Genomic DNA, 12052 nt, shown 5'->3' on the forward strand with positions numbered 1-12052 from the left:
ACCCCTCCCATCTGAGACAGCTGGACCTGTGGGACAACAACCTGAAGGATCCAGATGTGAAGCAGCTGTCTGATCTTCAGAGTCCAGACTACAGACTGGAGACTCTGAGGTCAGTAGAGTGATGGAGTGAGTGGGTGGTGCTGTCAGCAGTATTGTACTAAACACAGTCAGTATGAAACAAAGATCCAGTGTTTCCTGTAAAGCTGCCGCTTCTCAGTGAAGCTGTGAGAGGAGAATGGTGACAGGCTTCAGGATTGGACACAAACACTTCCTGTTTCTGACCTTTATGGTCACCATAGTAATGGCTGACACGCTCTGATCAAACACTGTCAACAGCCAATCAGCTCTCTGAACAAAGCAGCACGCAGACCAATGACTGCATTCATTTCCAAGTTTAAAGCAGTGAAGAACACAGTCTGTAGGTGAGGAAGAATTTAGTGAGAGCAGATGTTTGGATGGAATTCCTCCAGTTAACAGCTGGAACCGTCCATCTGGATTGTTGGGCTTGTTGTTGGGGTTCCTACAGAGCTCAGAGTGGACACACCAAGGTTCTTCTAATGAATGAAAGTCCAAACTCAAACTAGGAGGGAAAAACATTTTCATCAACTTCAATAAAAATCCAAAGATTAGAAAAAGTGAAGCAACAATGAGTCCTAGTACAGTCCCAGCACTGAAGTCCCTGCTGCTCTTTATACTGGATGTGCTGCATCACTGACTGACAGCTGATGAAGAGTCTCTGGAAACACTCGTTTATCTCCTCTGCTCTTCCTTCTTCTCTCTGCAGGTGGAGGTGATGATGGTAAACAGGACGGTGTGTGTGCTGAGAGAGGAGGAGCTGTGTCCTGATGATCCAGAGAGGTTGAAGCAGCAGCAGCTTGTGTGTAGAGACGCTCTGACTGGGCCATGTTACTGGGAGGTGGAGAGGAGAGCTTCATCCAGCAGTGACTGACAGAGGAATGAGAAGAAGTGCAGATGACTGTCAGTGCTGCAGAGTGAACTGCTCTGAGAACAGCTCCACTGTCAGACACAATGTAGAGTCCAGCATCATCCCTGTGTGTCCCTCTGGATCTGACAGAGGATCATCAGTGTATCTGGACTGCTCTGCTGCTGCTCTGTCCTTCTACAGTCTCTGCACAGTCTCTGTCTGACTCTGGCTTCAGACCCTCCTGGATCAAACTCACCTGGAAAAACTTTCAAATTCAAATTCAAATTTTATTTGTCACACACACAACCATACCCAGTATGACATGAGGTGAAATGCTTGAAGCTGTGCAATGCCCGACCATTAAATGACAGTGGTTTTACAGTATTTACAATTTACAGGTTGTCAGGTTTTGTATTGTTGATTATCATTTATGCTTAGAAATATCTACTTATATATGCTTAGTTTTATAATTAGTTTTAGATTGGTAGAGGTTTGATCCTTAATAGTCTGCAAAGGCTTGGTGTGCATTCCAGAGTGTTCTGGCATTCACACCTACATCCTGGGAGCATGGGAGAGGTCGTACCTTGTCTTATTGATTTATGGTAGGATAAACGTATCTGTAAATGTTAGGGAAAATGTTCTAAAACACTTCTTCAGTAAAGACTCAGAGAAGAGAAAACACACAGAACTTCTTGCTAGCAAGGGCAGCCTCCACTCTAAGAGACTCCAGTGAGAGAACTGCCCCGGTCTTTATTTATACTCCATTGTGTGTGTGTGTGTGTGTGTGTGTGTGTGTGTGTGTGTGTGTGTGTGTGTGTGTGTGTGTGTGTGTGTGTGTTGATCAAAGGGTCATATAACATGAAAGCACAAAAGGTACATCCTTGGTCATAAAGAGGGTAGTCTCCCCCACCCTAGATGGCACGGTGAGGAAGTCCAGCAGTTAAAGCACTTAGACTAAAACAGACATAGCTACGTTAAAACAATAAAACAAGGTACGACCTCTCCCATGCTCCCAGGATGTGGGGGTGAACCAAGCCTGCTAAAAATCACACATCCTGTCACTACCAAATAACTACAAACAGCATCCTACCATAAGCAAACTTATATCACTAAAAGATTATACTGACTACTACATACAATTTTCCATTGACAATATCTGTTTTAGTCTAAGTGCCTTTTGTTTAGATGAACTGCTGGACTTCCAGCGTTCGTCTGTGCACATCCTTTATCTATTAAAATTACAGAAGGAGAAGAAAGTAATCATCAGAGCAGGAATCATGATAAATGATAAATAGATTACCAGTACATACAAACATAACACTTGCATAATTTCTCTGATAACGCTGCATTGGATGGGTTTATTAACTGTGGGCTGAAATTGTACTTCAGTCTGCTGGTGAGGAACTTTTTTGAGTGTTGAATAAAATGTCCTCCACAATCTGTATATGAATTGTCATTAAAACCACAGAGATTATAAAGGAAAGAAAAGTGGGACAAAGCCCATCAACATATAGTGTATATTTTCTGAAACATTACAAAGATGCAGGTAATTCTGGGTTCACCTGAATTACAGATTAGACTGGTGGACAAACAGAGATGTTGTGTACAACTGGTGACAGCATCAGTGACAACAAATTAATCAGCGAGGCTGGAAGCAGAATTAGGAGGCGTCAGAGTCAGCGAGGGTCAGAGATCGACGAACAAATTGCCCACCTTCATGGATAATGCATCACCCTCAAAAGGATTCAAAATTAGGCCACGAAGAACAGTTCAGGAAACCTATTTTGTTTCGTCTGTGAAACTGTATAAATAAAATGTAAATTATGTTAAAGGCAAACACATTTGTAAGCCATAAGAAACAAACATGCTTTGCATTATACCTTCAAACATCTGTATAGATTTGATACATTATTTATTAATGGTGATATTTTTGACAATGCTTTTAAACTTGATAAACAAATCAGCTCTGTAGTTAAGGGATCTTTTTATCATTTGCGGATTTTAGCCAAAGTCAAGTCTTACCTTTGCAGGAACTATCTAGAAAGAGTGGTCCATGCTTTTATTACTTCACGGCTGGACTACTGCAATTCCCTCTATGCTGGCCTAGATCGTTCCTGTCTACATCGCCTTCAACTGGTGCAGAACGCTGCCGCTCGCCTGTTGACCGGTTCAAAAAAAAGAGACCACATCACTCCGGTTCTCTGCTCTCTCCACTGGCTCCCAGTTGCCTTTAGGATTGATTTTAAAATCTTATTGCTGGCTTTTAAGGTTTTAAATGGCACTGCACCTTCTTACCTGTCAGAACTCCTTAGTACTTATCGCCCCAGGAGATCTTTGAGGTCAGCCGACCTGATGCTTTTAGATGTTCCCAGGTATAAATTAAAGACAAAGGGAGAGAGGGTGTTTGCTGTGGCTGCACCCAGACTGTGGAACAGTTTACCTCCTCACGTCAGACTCTCCAAAAGCCTAGAAACTTTTAAAACCGCTCTTAAAACTCACCTCTTTTCATTGGCTTTTAGAAAGGTTTAATTTATTTGTTTTATATATTTTTATTTTATTTTTATCAGCGAGGTGTTATTACGAAATTGTGTTCTATTGTATTTTTATCTGTATTTACTGTACAGCACTTTGGTCAGCCTTGGTTGTTTTTAAATGTGCTCTATAAATAAACTTGACTTGACTTGACTATTAACTGAATTTGCTAACATGTCTTACATAGTGAGAGTATTTCTTTTACTGATGATATTTCAGTGATATGTATTTTTTATGACTAAATAATGCTCTATCGAACACCTGGCAATAACAGCAGGTGTGGCAATTTTGTAATTTGTTGTTTAAATTTGATATTATTTTAGGCAGTATATTTTCTTAGCCTTTGTCATACTCATGCTTAACCCTCTCAGGCTCAAATTAAGTTTTTGTTGCTAATGCACAAAAGAATACCTGCAGTGGTACTTCTGAGTAAAAAAAACTCATGAAATATGTATGTGGGGTGATCAGGTTGTTAGCTTTTAACTGTTGCAAATCTGCAACGCCTGCCTTGAGAGGGTTAACACAGCAATCTCAGAAACAGTACAGTAATTTTGGGTGTGGCTCACTGGGTAAAAAGTGGAGATGGCCTAGAGTCAGAATCCAGTGAAATATCAGTGTCACCTCTTACAGTTTTTGTGTAATCTGAGCTCAAAGATGAGGATATTAAAAGTACAGGACTGTATATTGGGTAAATTTTACTGTAAATTTTCTCTGAATCGTACAGTAATTTTTGCTGTGGATCACAGGGTGAAAAGTGGAGATGAACCAAAACTGGGAGTGGATTGTGAAGTACAATAGTGTCAGGACACAAAAGACTGCGTTTCTAAGCCAGTCGGCACCCGTACCGTAATATGCATAAGAATAGTGCAACAACATTTTAGGTGCGGCTGGCTTGACTGTGTCGTCCTAAGTGAGGGCTCACTTGACCGCGGTCAAATATGGTGCTGGAGAAACAAACTACAGAGAACTTTGTAAAGAGAGTATTGAGTGCTTTGGCGATGTAAATGGACTGGTTCTTATATAGTACTCAAAGCACTTTAAAGAACTTGCCTTATTCAGGTGTATGCAAGCACTTTTCTCTGTAAGCACTTTCTGTGTAATGTTCACACACATTCGGAGAGCAACTCTGGGTTGGTATCTTGCCCAGGGATATTTGGCATGCAGACGGGGATTGAAGCACCTTCCTCTACTACCTGAGCAAAGCCACCCCATGTTCGTCTGTGCACAGATTTCTTTCAATACAGTATTATCACAACTGTGCAAAAATACAGGCATGAAAGCTTAAAGTGCGCGATCACAATAAAGGTGACGCTCAGAGACTGACTGAGTGATCTGAGAACTCATCAGCGCTCATCACTGCCTTCACTTACTTGCTGCTATGGGTGCAGGAATAACACAGTTATGCAGTTATCTGGGACTCTCCACCATTTGACCTTAGAACTGAAGAAGCTTCTCGGATGAGAGGTGAAACGTCTTCAAGTAACTTAAAGAAGTCCAGACGCTTTTCTTTACAAGCTCCTTTGACCAGTTATGCAGTTACTTTCTCAGTCTGCTAGAGCCTCCACTTGAACGCAAGAACCTTCATTTATCTTCTCAAATGGAATTCAAAATGTTTTTTACAAATTGAAGGATTAAGATATAAATCGCAGAAGCATCGATCCACACATTCAAAGAAGAACAACCCAACAAACTCTTCATAAAACTCCAAGAGATATGAAAATCTTTATTTCTGTCTATTCTGTGTTGTTAATAACATCACATCTTCACATAGTAGCAAAAACATATTAAACAAACATTAATCTCAACATGCATACTGTACTTCAACTTTCTCTCATGGAAAGGCCAGTGTTACTTTTATAGTATCCTTTCCATAAATATCATAAATATCTTTACCCATGTAGTGGAATTATTTTATTTTTTCATTTTAGTTAACAAGTATAATGTGACCACATTCACTTTTTATCAGGACAAGCTACACCACCACGGTGGTTAGCATACAATAACACTGCCTTGTTCTCAAAGCTTCTTGCTAACTGTACTTTTTTCTGAGATGTTCTCTTTAAGTAAGGATACTGAAAGTGTAAGCAGTGTATGCGGTCACATCACGTGCTTAAGGTTGTGTTAGCACTGATAATTCCTTCACAGTTCTTTAAAGATGCTGAAGTCATCATATCAGCTGTAAATGCAGTGCTGCTGCTGTCCTTACGCTATACTTTCAAGCATCACACTTTCTTACTGACCAGTTTATTTCCACTTTTTATGCTCTAGTATGGTGTGACTGAATGAAGTCAGCAAACCAAATTCTGTCCATCTGAGGATGAGAAGAAACTTGCATGAAATGGGAAGAATGAGATGAAGATGGCTCCTATGCTTTAGACGTGGCACTGTTTCTGCCATTGTAAGTACGCTAATGCTTGAAAGATCCATTAAAAGTCTGACACTTCACTCTTCAGCTGGAGCGTCCATCAAGTTTTACATTCCAGGTTTCCTCGTTGGGATTACGACTCAAACGATGATGTGAAAAATTAGTTATTACATTAAACCCATAAAATCAACACTGGCAAAAAAGCCGTGCACTTCACAGAGCAGCTTTCTATGGCCGAGCAGCTCCTGCAGGTGTAAGGTGTAGGTGTCACAGCACTCTAGTCCAAAGAGGTTATGTGCAGCATGCAGACAGAAAATGGCTTTACAGAATATGACTGAATGTTGAGGCACCAAAACACACTCAGTCTGCCCCTCAGTCTGATCAAGAAGAAAACCTGACTGAGCGCTTCATAACATCAGTACGATGATGTCCCAGAGGCCATGTTCAGGTTATTCTCCCGTCCACACTGAGCGGGCGGATCAGTGGAGTCTGCATTAGCTTTAACAGAAAGGTCTGATTTAAGCAGGTAAGCTGAATAGACAAGAAAAGCTAGAAAGCTTTATCAACTATAACCCCAGCGAGGACCTTGACAGGTGTCTTGTGTACAGGTGAAGGCTGGACAGTCAGCAGGATACCTTCCTAACATTTGTCATTCCCAGCATTGAACCGTTTCCTGGCACAGCCTCAGTGAAACAGAGCATCGTTTCCACCCCACAGTTACAGACAGGCTGTGCTTTTCTTTGGTAACACCGTCGAATGAGCCCCGTGTCCTCTCTCAGTAGCTGCTTTCGTGTCCTGTCAGGATGTACAGGCTGCTCAGTGCTGACGGGTCATCAGTCGGTGTGCTCTGAAGGATGATGTCTCTGCACATTGTCAGCAAATGAGAAGGAGATGAGTTGTAAAGGAGAGCCAGAGAAAGGCAGTACTAACCTAAAGCCAGTGCCTCCACCTGCTTCTACTCCTCCCACCTCTAGTACTAACACTACTCTACTGATACTACAACCACTGTAGTTTGACTTTAATGCTACACACTGGTACAGTACTGGTACACTTACTGGAGTTTTACTCCTGTTCCTGCTCATCACCACGCCTACTACTTTTTTAAACTTTATGATAAGTGTGAACATTTACACACCAGCATACAAACAAGTTTAAAGTAGAAAAAAGGAAGCAAAGAGCTGAGAAATACATAAAACATAACACAGAAGAAAAAGAAACCTTTGCAGGGATTCCTTCTACACCCAGTTTGAGTAAAAACTAACTGAAACACAAGGAAAGAAGATAAGATCAACTAAAATAAGGGTTGTATAATAATACTTAGTACTGGCAGCCACCAGCGCTAAGCCTCAGCCTCCCAGTAGACACACCTATGGTACCGATTTAAAATCCTACATGTCTTTGTTCTCAGGTTATCACGTTCACAAACTTTGGTGTCCACGCTATTTGCCTGCCAGGCTGACAATGATTTAGATCACAGAAACATTTTTAAGCTGTTATTCCTGGTTTCACAGTGGAAAACTCCGGGTAACGTCCATTATCTTTGCTCCTGTATAAGACTTTCCTGAATGCTGAGGTTTGGTCTTCCACATGAAATTCAGTACTTTTGTTTCAGTTTCATTAATGATGCATTGATTTTGGACATCGATGTAATACATATGTGATACACGACAGTCTTTGAGTCCGTCCTTCTCATATATAATCCCACTGTTTTTGCACTTAGTAATGACTGATTTAAAAAAGAAATTGTGAAATATTTCTAATGAACTCACCACGATTCTTATTTCAAACTTCATTAAGAGCTGCTGGATCAACAGGGGTGTCCTGGATTTGTTAGTAATATAATATAGTAATATATTATTATTAGTTTTAATTATTTAGTCAAAAATCAATTCCAGACTGCTCTGAAAGAAATCAAAAAGAATGGACATTTTCTGAAGACTGAGCTTTCATGCCAGATATCTATACGATCCAAATGTAAACACACACTTGTAGTTACTGAAATTATTCATTTTCACAGGTTGTGTGTCAATTGTTTGAGAAAACCTGGTGTTAATGTCCCCTCCTCCCACAAAAATGATCAAAAGGAAGTGCTGAGGTTATTATCAGGATGTCCTAAAAGCTCTCAGTTAATCCAACATGCTGCAGCGAGAGTCCTGACAGGGACTAGAAACAGAACATTTATTGGCTCCAGAATAAAAGATTCAAAATCCTCACATAAAAGGTTTTGAATAATCAGCCCCTGTCTTATCTTAATGACCTTATAGTACCATATCACCCCATTAGAGCACTTCGTTCCAAGTATTTAAAAGTAAAATGGGAGCCAGACCCTTCGGTTTCCAGGCCCCTCTTGGTAAATGGTAAATGGACCGGTTCTTATATAGTGGTTTTCTACTCTGAGCACTCAAAGCTTGCCTCATTCACCCGTTCACACCCATTCATACTCTGACGGATGCACCGGAGAGCAACTTTCATGCAGGATATCTGGCATGTAGACGGGGAGTAGGTGACCTGCTCCCCCACCTGAGCTACAGCCACCACTTCTGTGGAACCAGCTTCCAGTTTGGGTTTGGGAGACAGACACCCTCTCTACTTTTAACATTAGGATTACAACTTTCCTTTCTTCCCTGAATCCTCCCTTAGTTAGCCTAAGTCTAGGCTGCTGGCAGGTTCCCGTGATGCACCAAGTGTTTCTTCTTCAGTCGCCCTTTTCACTCACTATCTATTTAAACACCTCTCTGCATTCAATCATTAGTTGAGAATATTCTCTGGCTCTCTTCCCCAGATTGTCTTTGTCCCGTCTTCCTCCTCTCACCCCCCCAACCAATCGCAGCAGATGCCCGCCCCTCCCCCAGCCTGGTTCAGGTTTTCACCTGCTAAAAGGGAGTTTTTCACCTTTGTGCACCATAATTGCAGGGCCTTTACCTTACAATATACAGTGTCTTGAAGTGACTATTGTTGTGATTTGGTACTAGCATAAAGAAAATTAGCACTAAGGAAAGTAGTTTTCTGTACAAAGTGTCAGGTAGACGGTAGTTGGTAACTTTAATGGCTGTTTTTCTTTGGAGGGCTGCATGCAAACACATAGGCTGCATTTCCTAAATCCTTGGATCTGAGTAACCAACAGAATAAACACTCTAGTGTGACTCCTGCTTTAATGCTACCATTAATGCTAGCAGTATTCATGCTACTTCCACATGCTACTCTGAAAATCACTTCCAGGTCTATTAACAATAGTATCAAGAAAAATACTATCCTGATTACTTCTGATGTACTAGAATTACTAGTTTCTCACAGTGATTGATAGCTCTTGTCAGCATACAGTTAACATACCTGTTTGTTCCCAGAACTCTGAACACACGACTCTCATCTGTAATTTCTTGTGTTACCTGCACATAAAGTGAAAATTCACATGTGTAATGACTTAGAACAAATATGATAAGCACATGATACGAGCTCAGCCAACGTTGGATGAATTTACTAGTTCATCACCTCATCTGAATGGAAACTCCTCCCTTTGAGGCCATGCTTCCAGAACGCCAGCACACTATCCTGCAAGCAGACTGACAGAACAGGAGGTGTCACTCAGCTTTCAGGACACACATCAGCTCTCATTCACTTTGTTTGTCACATCATCATTTCTACCTAGTGTTTCAATGGGGAAGTCAAAGACTATTTCTGCAGGCAGCTGTCTGGATGGAAGTCCTTGCAGGTTCACGATCTTTACAGTTCCTGTCCAAACGGTACACAGATTGAGAATGAGCATGAAAGACATTTGAAGGATTCACAATATGCGAGGGGACTTACTTTCTAAGGTGATGAGAACAGTGTCTCGGTCCAGCTGGGTTACCTGCACGACTCTGAGTGCTCCACTATCTCCTGATGCACGGAAAGAAGGAAGCTTGTTGCAACAAGTTGTCTTAGGGCGAGAGGCGGGGTGCACCCTGGACAGGTCCCAGTCTGTGGCAGGGCTAACACATAGACACAGACAACCATTCGCACACATTCACACCTATGGGCAATTTAGCGTTTCCAATGAACCTGTCCCCTAACTGCACGTCTTTGGACTGATGCCACTTTTCCATAATGTTGTGGCACAGGCGTGTTTCCAAGCAGCACTGTGTTAGGACTGCAGACAGGCTTAACACAGAGCTCTGTTCTCAAAGTACATACATTATCTTCATGAAATGTGCGAGACATTCACAAAAAACCTGTCAATTAGTCTGCTATGTGATCTAATGGTGCATGCTGGCGTTGAACTGTGTGCTGATAACACTGTTCCTGTAGCACAGAAAACACATGGTAACCATTCAGTTACACGAGCTTGGACCCAGAGAAGGTGCTGTTGGTGTTTTTGGACGGCGTTTATACAACGTTTCTTTTATTTAGTCTCTAAAATCTTGTTGGGCTTGAATAAAAAGTATGCATATGTTATTAAAAAAAACAATGACATGCTTCAGATTTTGATATGCTGTCTGTCTACTTTTATGTAATTCAGGTCTAATGGCTGGTTTGCATTGTGGAAATCGGGTTAGAGTTAGAAAGGAAGACATTTATTCAGGTGGCAAGTTCGACATATCTGTACAAACCTTTAGATGCATGAACTTCTGAAGAGGCTCATACCACAAGAGTAAAACCAGGCCAGATGGGACAGCCCCGCACAGAAATGTGCTATCTGTGTATGGGTTTCTTGCTGAAACAGAGAGAGCAGGACTAAGTGTCTGCAGTTGTTCTCTGTGAACAAACAGACTGACCAGAGTAACTCGGCATTGCTTACCTACACTGCACCTCCTACAACCTTTAGTGTCAGGAATCTTTACAGATATGGTAAACTTTCTGTGGCCAACAGAGAATATCCAGGTCAGAACAAGCAGACAAAATTGGGTTTACAGTATCCTCCTTCCTCAAAATCAGGTGGTAGCATCATACATGACATTATTAACACTGCTGCACCTACAGCTCCTGTTTCCCTGCATCTGTGATGGCGTGTCGTACCTGAGACTGATCCGCTCAGTGAGGCGGTTGGTGCTGAGCGACAGGCTGCTGTGTTTCTTGTGCAGATGTCCTTTCTGTTCAAACAGAGCTGGCAGGCTGTGCGAGTAAAGCTGGGCCGACTTGCCTGCAGGATGGAGCCTTTTTAGAGCAGCATATTATCGAGTGGACACAATGTTCTCCGTTTGTGTCACGCTGTTTGTTACCTGATATGGACATCAGCACATTGTTCATAACATATAGCCATATACATCGCTGAGGGAGGAGCTGTGGGGAAAAGACAAGCAGTTCACTGAGACTTCAAACATCCAGCTTCAGTCATCAGACTGTTCCAGAAACATCATTTCCTGGTTTTCAGTGCTCCTCCTTTCATCAGGAGCTGCACTCCTTACTCAGGTTTTTCAGGGTGATGCGATTAATGACTTGCACTTTTTTGTTATTACTTGCATTTTTACACAATGCTCTTCTACTCTGACTGACACTTTCAACTACCAGCTTGACCGCGCATCACTCTTTTCTACCTCAAAACGACCAGTTACACATGTCTGCATGAATTCTGCACGCACGTTTGCACTACAAGCTGCACACAAACACGTGCGCACACATGCGCACACTCACGTGCGCACATCCATGATTTACTCCAAACCTAACCTTCAGCGCTTTTTAACTTCCAACCCCTTCAGTGGAAACATCGGGAGAAGTTTGCCAGTGTGGTATTATAATATTATTTTATGCCATGTTAGACCCCTAATTAAAGATTGTGAATTATTATGTAGTTTTAGTTTGCATTATCCTCCTGAATTAGAAGAAGGTGATAACTCTTGCATTTGTTAAACTGATTTGCATTACATTAGACTGCTGATTTATTGTGAATGAATGATATTGTTTCATGATGCATTATACTGCTGAGTTATAAGAAATACTGTTTGCAGAAAGTCATCGCCTTATTTGTCTGATTAGAAGAGAACAGAACATACTGGAGTTTTCTGCCCCATCTCAGCAGGAGCAGATAAACAGGGAGCCAAGGTCGTAGCTTAGGCGCTGTGTGAGAGAAAGAATGTGAATGTTTAGGCTTTTATGATAAGGTGGAGGCACCAGAGGCTATAAGGGTTTGATCAATGCTCCACCATTTTGAGATCTGATGTTGTCTGCGTACGGTGTCCATCTCCCACGCGTGTGATCATTAAAATCATCGTTTGACTCAACCCGGTCGGACCAGTGTTGTTATTTTGGTTTTTCCT

The 12052-nt window shown here is 41.7% G+C and overlaps 1 protein-coding gene and 1 long non-coding RNA gene across 2 annotated transcripts; both read right to left on the reverse strand.

Annotated features, from left to right (window-relative positions):
- Positions 1–6108: 6108 nt before the first annotated feature.
- LOC146581122 (mitogen-activated protein kinase kinase kinase kinase 2-like) lies at positions 6109–9904 on the reverse strand. The gene is made up of 6 exons (XM_085268086.1): positions 9832–9904; positions 9627–9698; positions 9465–9551; positions 9312–9382; positions 9153–9208; positions 6109–6685 (listed from the first exon to the last, which is right to left on the reverse strand). Exons 1-6 carry the CDS (start codon positions 9902–9904, stop codon positions 6598–6600), a joined length of 447 nt encoding a protein of 148 aa, XP_085124212.1. The 3' UTR covers positions 6109–6597.
- A 161-nt stretch (positions 9905–10065) lies between these two features.
- On the reverse strand, positions 10066–11012 carry LOC146581123 (uncharacterized). Its single transcript, XR_014891303.1, has 3 exons — positions 10815–11012; positions 10597–10655; positions 10066–10512 (listed from the first exon to the last, which is right to left on the reverse strand). It is a non-coding gene; the product is annotated as an uncharacterized LOC146581123 (long non-coding RNA).
- Between the last annotated feature and the right edge of the window lie 1040 nt (positions 11013–12052).

The sequence above is a fragment of the Mchenga conophoros genome, linkage group LG3 (genome assembly GCF_057382185.1).
Source record: "Mchenga conophoros isolate Kocher_MC1m ecotype Shallow Benthic linkage group LG3, M_conophoros_male_GT1.1, whole genome shotgun sequence".
Lineage (NCBI taxonomy): Eukaryota > Metazoa > Chordata > Actinopteri > Cichliformes > Cichlidae > Mchenga > Mchenga conophoros.

Bases quoted from the DNA above. Each gene is read 5' to 3' on its own strand.
- LOC146581122 (XM_085268086.1), bottom strand. From the start codon at position 9,904: ATGGAAAAGTGGCATCAGTCCAAAGACGTGCAGTTAGGGGACAGGTTC. The intron at 9,552-9,626 runs GTAAGTCCCCTC...CCGTTTGGACAG, and splicing joins TGTTCTCATCACCTTAGAAA to GAACTGTAAAGATCGTGAAC. The intron at 9,209-9,311 runs GTGATGAACTAG...CTTTATGTGCAG, and splicing joins GGAGTTTCCATTCAGATGAG to GTAACACAAGAAATTACAGA.